General features: G+C 39.1%; 1 protein-coding gene across 2 annotated transcripts in view; it reads left to right on the plus strand.

Moving 5' to 3' along the window:
* Positions 1–8,382, plus strand: part of LPGAT1 (lysophosphatidylglycerol acyltransferase 1) — a 64,406-nt gene extending 56,024 nt beyond the window's left edge. For both annotated transcript variants that reach the window (XM_019635542.1, XM_019635543.1), the window contains 2 exons: positions 1,372–1,478; positions 3,621–8,382. In XM_019635542.1, coding sequence (XP_019491087.1) covers positions 1,372–1,478; positions 3,621–3,772 — 259 coding nt within the window. In that variant the 3' untranslated portion in view covers positions 3,773–8,382. The remainder of the gene's footprint in view (positions 1–1,371; positions 1,479–3,620) is intronic.
* Positions 8,383–9,497: the final 1,115 nt, after the last annotated feature.

The raw sequence follows: 9,497 nt of genomic DNA on the forward strand, positions 1-9,497 counted from the left end.
TATCTAGTCAGATTATCAGCCAGGCGTGAGGACAGAAAGACGGCATGGGCAGAAATGCAAGATTTCAAGTACCCTTTCTCAAGAAAGTGCTGGAGGAAGTGCTCCGTCAAAATGTGGAGTAAATACAGAAAGAGGAACACCTGAGATGTAAGAACCATGAGCTCCATTGCAGGAGTGCAGAGAATCACCAGGACAATAGTGAAGGGCTTTCACAGGATGAAAGCTACAGGCAGCAAATCCAGAATCTGGGTGAAATTGCTTCAGGAAGATGAAATTGAAGGAATATCTGATGACCATGAAAGCCTTGGGAGAAGATCTAGACCACAGGTCAATCTGGCCCACTGCCAGCTTTTTAAATAAAATTGTATTTCACCACAACTATACCCTTTTATTTATACATGGTCTATGGCTGCTTTTGCACCACAATCCAGAGTTGAATAGTTGCAACAGAGACCACCCAGCCTGCAAAGTATAAATATTACCTATCTGGCCCTTTAAGAAAAACCTTGCAGACTTGACTTAGAGAATTGGCCATGAGTTTGTGGTTGAATTAGTTCTGTGTGCATAAAAAACAATGCTTAATCTAGGGAAAACAAAAATTGGCAGGAAAGGAAAAGTAGCCATGATTTACTACAGGGCTTAGTTTTGAATATATTTGAAAAGAAACTCTTTCTCAAAGTCAGCAAACATGCTGTCCTCACTCATGCCGCTCCTTCCTGTTCTCTCCTCCAATGGATATTTATCACTAATCACCCCAGTCTGTTTGTTTCCTGTTGAGTCAGGACAGAGTTACAGCATATTCAGATCATGTTCCATCAACCACTCCCAATCAGTAAGAGTTGGCTTTGTTCATGAAACCAGAATCAATGATGTAATTAGCAAAAAGGCACCAATTTATGGGGATTCTATCTGGTTCACAGACTTTCCCAGCAAAAGAACATTATTTGGCCTAGCATTTGACTACTGTAATTTAGTGTGCTAAAGTAGCTGCCTTCTATAACTTCATCTGTTCTAAATACCATTCCTACTTAACCCACAAACATGGGAAGACAGTTATTGCTCAATAATTACTCGTACATATAGGGTATTCTCATAGTATGTTTTCAGCATCTAGCACTGGACCTAACATATCAACAGGCTAGTAAATGTTTGAATGAATGAATGAATAAATGAATTCAGTTATGTAATCAACAACAATTAAAAAAAATAAACCAGATAACTTGAGAAGTTGAAGAAAGCAACCCATGTAAAAGCAAAAGGGGACTCTAACTTTCTTCAGCTTTTTAGTCTCCACAGTTAAATTGTGGTTCTGAATGATTTTGACTTCCGAATTAACGTAGTTTTTGCCCTTTTTTTTCTAACTCTTACTAGGATCTTTCCAATCAAAGATGTTCCCCTGGAGACGGATGACCTTTCTGATTGGCTCTATCAACGTTTTATTGAAAAAGAACACCTCTTATCGCATTTTTATGAAACAGGTACACAATATCCTATCACATACCTTCCTACAGTTACAGATAATTCCAAAGATATACTTTAGGGGAGATAACCATTTTTTTGGTTCATCAGATACCCTGAAGGAATCAAAGTATTTCTATATTTAAAAATTTCAGCTTAGAACTTTCATAAAGACAAATTTATATTAAACTTATTCAGGCTCTTAACTTTATCAGCCAGTGTGCAAAGATTGAATGATGAGTAAAACATTGTACAAATGGATCTAATTTAAGAGAGTACACAGTCTGTCAACAACTGCAATCATACATATGTAATAATGTGGACTGATTTATGAAATAACAACCTTCATGTTTTTGCATTGTACTTGATTAAGTAATACCATCATCTAGCAGTCATTTGAGGTCATTCGTAACTGCCTTTTTATATGCGTATTCTTTTCTTTAAAGTCTAGGGGTAAAGTCTATTTTTTAGTTTTCATGGATACAACTTTGTACTTTTCTCCTTGGGAGAAAAAGCGTCTATCTGTCCTAAGGTCCCTTTTCTATACACTGATATTTTCTGTGTTCTATGAAAACTACACTGCAGTAAAAAAAAAGACATAGCACAGGGAGGAGGAAGAAAGGAAGTTAAGAAAGAAGGAAATTAACATTTGTAGAACTCCAGGCACTGCCAACGTGCTTTCACAAATAGCGATTTGTAGGCCTGCGTATTTTCTAGAGGTTACGCTACCATAGGGGAAAAAGGTGAAGAGAAAGTTGCCCCAGGTCTGAGGATGGCCAGGGAATTGTAGGTTAACAGAAGGTGCTGTTTTCTTCCCACAGAAGATGTTTTTTGGGACAGAATTCAAGTTCGTATTAAACCAGACTGCCAACGGCCTGATGTAGAGCAAAGGCTGATGCTGCAAATTCCCTTTAGTATTTTGTTTCTGTGCTTAGGATTGTTTCGCTTTGCCCTCAACAAGATTCCTTCCCTATCTTAACTTGCTGACTAGGGCTGTGGCATAGTGCATATTATTATAATAACATGACAGGAGTTGGGCACTGCGTGTGTCTTTAGAATTCCTAGTAAGACTCGTTGAGCATTGAGCGAGACGTGCCTCCGGGTGTGCAATCCTTGGTCTTACTCTTGAAATTTCCTTAAAGATAAGACAGGATGCATATGTAAGAAGGCAAGAGGTGATTAAGAAACTAACAAGATCTCCCTTTCAGCCTCAGTCTCCTGCTTTTGATATTTGGCCTAAACTGGAGCAGCAATAATGGAAGTCTCTTTTTAAGAAAGTATTTGCATAATAGACCTTGAAACTTAAAAATGTTCTCTCTGTAAGTTGCTTGTGAGAAGCAAATCCCCTCATGAGTCACTTAGGGTAGGGGGTTATCAGCAAGGACGAAGACTATGTGAAATGCTGAAGCATGTTATCAAGATGACCTTAGGTAATGTTGTCCTGAAGTGGGCTAGCTTTCCTTTCCAGAAATCTGTTTACTCTGTGTTTCCTTTTTATTATTAAGGAAATTTATTATTCCTTTGTATTATTAAGATATATTTCATAAACCCTATTGCCTTTTGAAAATATCAGAGATTTACAACCACTTTTTAGTGGCAAAGACATTTAACTTGTAAATAGAGGAATTAGTATAAGTTATGCTGTTTCACAAAGTATTTAATATCGATTTTGCACATCTTGTGTCCTGGCCACTGTGGGAATCTCTGAGGATACAGTGGGAAACAAGGCACCCAGAGTGCCTGCTCGCATGCAGTTTATATTCCAGCGGGAGACAGTCTGTAGAAAAAAACCAAGATCGAGCCGGGATTATTACAGGTTGTGGAAAGTGCTGAGAAGGGAATGCACGTGGACATGAGAGTGACTGACTGGGGCAGGGAGGCAGGCGCTATTTTTTCTGATGCTGGAAGCGTGCAGATGCCGCTGCCATTCACTGGGATGGAGAAGGAGCACCCCAGGCAGAGAGCACAGAGGTAAAGGCTCAGAGTCAGGAAAGGGCTCAGCACTATGTAAACTGTATTTCGAAGCTCTCTATACAAGAGCAATGGAAAGTCACAGAAGATGCTCTAAACAACACAAACTCTAGTCAAGTAATGTTCAACTTTTGCTCCAGGAGACCTGTCACCCCAATAAAACAAAGTAATATTTCTGTCTTGTCTTTTAGGGGCTTTTCCACCTCCCAAGGGCCACAAGGAAGCTGTTTCCAGGGAGATGACCCTCAGCACCATGTGGATCTTTCTCATACAGTGTTTTGCATTTTTGTCAGGCTATATGTGGTACAGCATCATTCAGTATTTCTACCATTGCCTGTTTTAGGAACTAACTTGGACTCGTCAAGTTCGCCATAGGAGATCAGACTTTCATGAGTGTGCATTATTTTACATGTGCAAATCAGAATATATATATATAAAAAAAGAAATTCCATGGATGGATTCATGTTTATCCCCCTTTGGGATATTTTAAAACTGCTCAAATGAGGATCAGTGATATAATGACCTGCTAATATGTTTTAAGGACTTTTCATGTTTTAAAAAGATACATCCTACCACACATTTAAGCAAACATCACACTTGGAAGAGGGGAAATCATAAAATCATCCTAGAAGACTGAGAGAAATTCTGTTGCCACCAGATATACTTGATGTTCTAGTTCAAGCTAAGAAAGCTGTATTTGTCCCCTTAGCTAGTCGCCCCTGGTAGGGCAGTGCTGTAGAGTGCCCTCACTTCCGCCAGCTCTAGCTGCGTTACTAGGAACCTCGAGGGGAGCTGCTCAGCAGGCACCTTCTGAAAAACTGTGTCCCTGTCGTTTGCAGTGGCACTCCAGTCCTCAGCAACTCAGTGTCACGCGTGCTCTGCGGGGGAAAGCAGTGTCCAGTGGACACATCCCGGTACTAGAATGCGCCCTTTAAAAAGGCTAGCTCAGTCTGACACTGTGTTTACAGGCGCGTGTGCTTTCCCTTGTATGAGGGCGTCACTTGACTTCTCCTTTTGTATAGAAGGCATATTGTAGATTGATATTGTCTTTTACAAAATGCACTTTTATCAGAGGCACCTATAGCAAGGATTAGTAGCATAGCCTGAGAACAAATGTGAGCATCCTCAGTGAGAGGCCGTCTAGTCTGCGTGTTTATCTGTTTGCAGATGCCCTGCAGCCCCTCTCGAACTGGGGCCACAGTGAGGGGACGCTTCTGTCTGGCTCCGAGGCTTTTTTTAATTTTTTAATTTTTTTTTTTTTTGGTGGCATATGAGCACCAATGCATTTGGGAATGGTTGAAATAAATTAATGCAAAACATTTAAATTATTACTATAAGGTGAAATAGGCTAGTTTATTAGAAAAATAAGAGCTACAGCCAGACACTGGCTTAAAATGGTGACCAGTTCTCACATGGCACCCCCAGAACCTGTCACATCAAGGAGCTGCCCATGTCAGAGGGGTGTGACCAGGAGCAAGACCTGCACACAAGGCTTCCCAGTCTCCTCCAGTTGCTTTTGAAGAGGACAAAGTCAAGTGTTTGTTTCTAGAAAACACTTTTTTTGTTTGTTTGTTTGTTTGTTTGTTTGTTTGTATTTGTCACTGTGTTCATGCGATTTACCTCACTGTAGAACCAAACTCTTCTCAAAAAGTGCCAGCACTGCGTCAGCCCATCATGGGCACGCCCAGTGCTGAGAGAGAATGGTCTGTGGTTTGGGACTGGAGTCAGTTTTCTGTGACATGAGCACTGTAGAGTCCCCTGTTGTCACTAATCATACAAATGACAATTTTGAGAAGTAGGCCGAAAAATAAAAGTAAAAGCTGGTGTTTTCTGTTTTTCAATAAACCAAAAAAACTGAGAAAATACGAATTTTCTCCCAGTTACGTGGGAAGGGAAAGCAACACCAAATAAAAGCCCACAGCAGCTTCATCTGTAGGTTAACTCAGTGCATGTGTGAGAGAAGGATGCGTTCACCGAAATACCTCACTGGTTATACTTCTGGTAAAACGCAGAAGACAGTGTTAATGTGTTTGGTTTGGTAATGGTTGTTATAAAATGCCTTTTTTTTTTTTTGAATTCTAAGTGTTTTATTATGTGTTTTACAGTGACAGTGAGTAGGTGAATCCAATCTCAGTTTAGAGGTATGGGTGACAATAGGAAGCCAAGTAGGACCTTAAAGATGGCTCCTGTTTGAGGCTCAGCAAATTCCACTAGATTACAAGGTGAATTGACATTGTTCATTTGAGAGATTGGTCAGCCGTCTGGGGGATAAGTTGTTCACTGTCAAGTATGGCATGTGCAATTCTAGCCGTTAGACTGTTTCCTCATTGCTAAAGCGAGCCACAGGTAGAGTAGCCAGTTCTGTCTGTCTGTCTCTCTCTCTCTCTCTCACACACACACATGCATACGCACACATACTTGCCTACATAGATGAGGTTTAAGGCCACTTTTTCCATCACTGTGCTCCAAAGGAACATGACATTGTTTCATGTACTGTACACATTAAGCAGACTATTCTGTAAGATGCTTTACTTTTCAAGCGCAGTCATTTCAACAGTCTCGAATGACAAATACCAATAGATGTGTGAGTTAATTTTTGAAAATAGGTCTGTGAGCTGTCAGTAGATGTGTGTTTGATCTGCCCTCTCCCTCTTTGATTCTTTATCAACTTGTTCTCTCTCTTCTGTCAGCAAACCCTGCTTGTTTGAGAGCATCGCTAGTGCTTTCCTAGTGGTAACGAGTTCTGCTTGCGCCAGGGCATGTGAAGAGAGAATCAGTGTTCTCGAGTGGCAATCAGGGAAGCAGCAGTATACCGCTGTGCAGAACCGAATACAAATCCTAATTTGTACTGTCTTTGCAAAGTGAGATGAAGAGTTTTAGCAAATATACATTTTGTCAAGGGGAAAGAAAATAACATTGTGTCAGTTTTATACCGGTAGCATGCATAGTTTCAGCACTTCTTGGTCTCAGCTGATCTGCCTAGATTCCCACAGCAGACAGAGTTGTGAGCTCCCTGCTGGGTCCTGGTCTCAGCGAGTCCCAGTGAGGAGCATCTGCTTGGCCTCAGGCAGGCACAGTGACTACAGAAGCGACCATGTCAGCAGTTCAGAAACTATTATTGGTGTTGAAATACACAGATATTGTGGAGAAACCTATAAACCAATGGAAGTTAAAGACAAATTACAGAATGGAAATGATGTTTTGCGTGGGCAAACAAACTAGTTGAGACTCTAAATAATAGATTCCAAAAAAAAATTAGCTTTGAATTTAGATCTGTTATGTTATGTGTCATATCTTAATATTACAACCAACCCTTACTTTTCCACAGTAAAGGAACTAGAGATTACTGGATAATTATTCCACTAATATGTCATAGTAAGCCAAAAATCTAATTGTATTTAGTAGTTTGAATTGTTCTTGTCAGACTTTTTTTCCTAGGGATAGTTTTTTTAAATGATTTGAGTTGTTTATTAGTTTCTCTTGCCTATATATTTATGACTGTGTTCATGAGTAGGGAAAAAGATTTGGAAAGACAGCTTCAGGAGACAGAATCATGAAAGCCTCAACAATTCATAGGCTACAAAAGGAATCCCTAAATAATCAAGAGTTGGCGGTGTTGTGATTGTTCTGAAATGTTCTTATGAAAATGAAATGTTAAATCACCAAATGTAAACCTCAGAGCATCATCCTAGTGTTACTATCGTTTGGACCGATGTTCAGAATGCCTCTTCATTCTGTGCTCATGTTACTTGTGGATTTGTCTTAGTAACGTTTTTTGACAATCACTTCCCTAAAGATGTGTCTGAACTAGCGGGACCTGGTTATAATCATAGAACATAGTCTTTAATCATGCATAGTCTTCTTGGATTCTTTTTATATTTAAGAAAATTTTATTTGTGCTGCTGCATAGGAAGAGGTAGTTATTTTCTTCATTACACAGGACTTCACTCCAGAGTTACCGTACGAGCGTGCCAGCTGTGGTCCACCAAGGATGGATAACAATGGTTAGTCTTATTTTTGGCCTTGTAGTGCTGTGAACCTTGCTTCTGGTAACACGACAGGCAAAGTCCGAAGCAGCACCAGGCAGCGGGTATACTGGTTCATCTTATGAAGGGGTAGAGACTAATAGGTTTGGGACCAAAACCACCTAACTTGGACACTTCTAGATCACGAAGGGGCTAGGTGTTCTCTGGAGCGGTCACTGGTTGGTGCTTTATTGTAATCATTTTGCATTGATCCCCAGCAATTAGGAACTGGATCCTGGAACTGAGCTGAGGGTGCTGAACTGTTGGGGGAGGGTGACTGTGGCCATACGGATGATAAAATATGGGTTTTTCTGCAAAATTTCCATGTGAGGATTTTTACATTTAATATTTTTTTAAAACAGTTTAAACAGAAAAAAAAAACCTTTAAGTGTAATCTCGTTGCAAAGTATGCACACATATTTTGAATGGCTTTATTTTTATTGTGTAAAACTGTTGAACACATGGCTGTGATGCACACATCCTTTACATGTAAGGAGTCTATGCATTTTGCAGTAACTTCTGTTACAATTGGGTAATGAAACAGTTATACATTGAACTGCCATTGTTGCTTTAAATGCTTTCATTTTTCTTTACAGTTATCACAAAATTGTATTTATTTTATAGAGATCAATTATGTTTTCCTGATGCCATAATGTTTACCTGGGCATGGTGACCTTCCTTTGTGTGTCTGCATGTTGTAATGTATGGTAAGAATGAATGTAAAGGCTGTGGCAACTGTAATTTTTGTAAAGGGCTGGTCACACGTGGATCTGGTTTATGAATGCACTGGGATTATTTTAGTAACCAGATCACCTTTTCAGAAATTGAGATGTGAACACCAAAAGAAGCATTTTCTCAACAAAAAATTAATAGCTGGTTCTATTTTTTTTAACCTAGAAAAAAATAAAGTTGATTTTTTTCAAGTAAAGTGCTTTTAATTCTTAGTAGCGGGGATGGGGTGTTTGTGTTTTACTGGAGATATTTTGGCATTGATATCTGTAGATATGTACTTAGAACACGCCATGGCAGTTGGATGCCGAGGGCAAACTGAAAAACCAAATGAATAAACATTGTTCTTCCTCCTTTGGTATTAAACTATTCTCCACTCCCCCTTCCTTATTCTCCTCCTCTAGTGGTACACTGGTCAACATTTCCGCTGTCCTGGAAAAAAAAAATTATGTATACAGGCATACATAAGTTTGTTATAAATTTTGCTGATAGCAAGGATGTATAACAATTAACAGATGGTAATAAAATATACTCTATTATAAATTCCATATAGCCAATTGATTCTCCCAGAATGCTTTATCTGATTTTTGCTGAACTCTTATAGCCAATTTATGACTGCAATATAACCATGATTTGAAAACTGGAATTACATCCTAATCCAGAAATTTCCCAAATTTATTGTCATTCAATCTGATATGTGATCTACTGTTAAACTATTTGTTAGCCTTGTACAAATTATACTCATTAAAGTGAACCACTTTTAGCTTCAGCACCAATTGTAAACATATAATTTTAATAACAGTTGTTTAACAACTACTGGCAAAATTCGAAAACTTAAACAGTCAGCTCTCTTGAGCTAGTAGGAGTTGTCTCCAGCATACCACTGCCCTGTTTTGTTTTTTGGGTTTTTTAACTGTTGGTGTTGAATAAACTTTTCACAATTAATCACTCCCTGCTCTCAGGAAATTCCTCTCGCTGACCCGGCAAGAGGCTTTAAAGGGTGAGAAAGCATTAACATCAGTCCTACAGAGCATGCTTTTGATTTGAAGAATTTGACGAAAGTCAAGTTTTCCTGGAGTGCACGGAAAGCTTGCATATTTCTAAAGTTGGCTCTGTGCTTTCATTTCTTACAGTAAACTGACACAGGCATCTCTAAGATTTTGTTTTGAGCATTTCAAACATGTATTGTTTCGGTATTTGTAGACTGTGTGATCCCACTGAAGATTTTTAAATGCATTAAAATATCTTACACAATCTACCAAATAAGTTAAACAGTTACAGTTCAGTCTACCTCTTCTGTTTTCTACCTGGGTT

Source organism: Hipposideros armiger, unplaced genomic scaffold, assembly GCF_001890085.2.
Source record: "Hipposideros armiger isolate ML-2016 unplaced genomic scaffold, ASM189008v1 scaffold_22, whole genome shotgun sequence".
In the NCBI taxonomy this organism is placed as follows: Eukaryota; Metazoa; Chordata; class Mammalia; order Chiroptera; family Hipposideridae; genus Hipposideros; species Hipposideros armiger.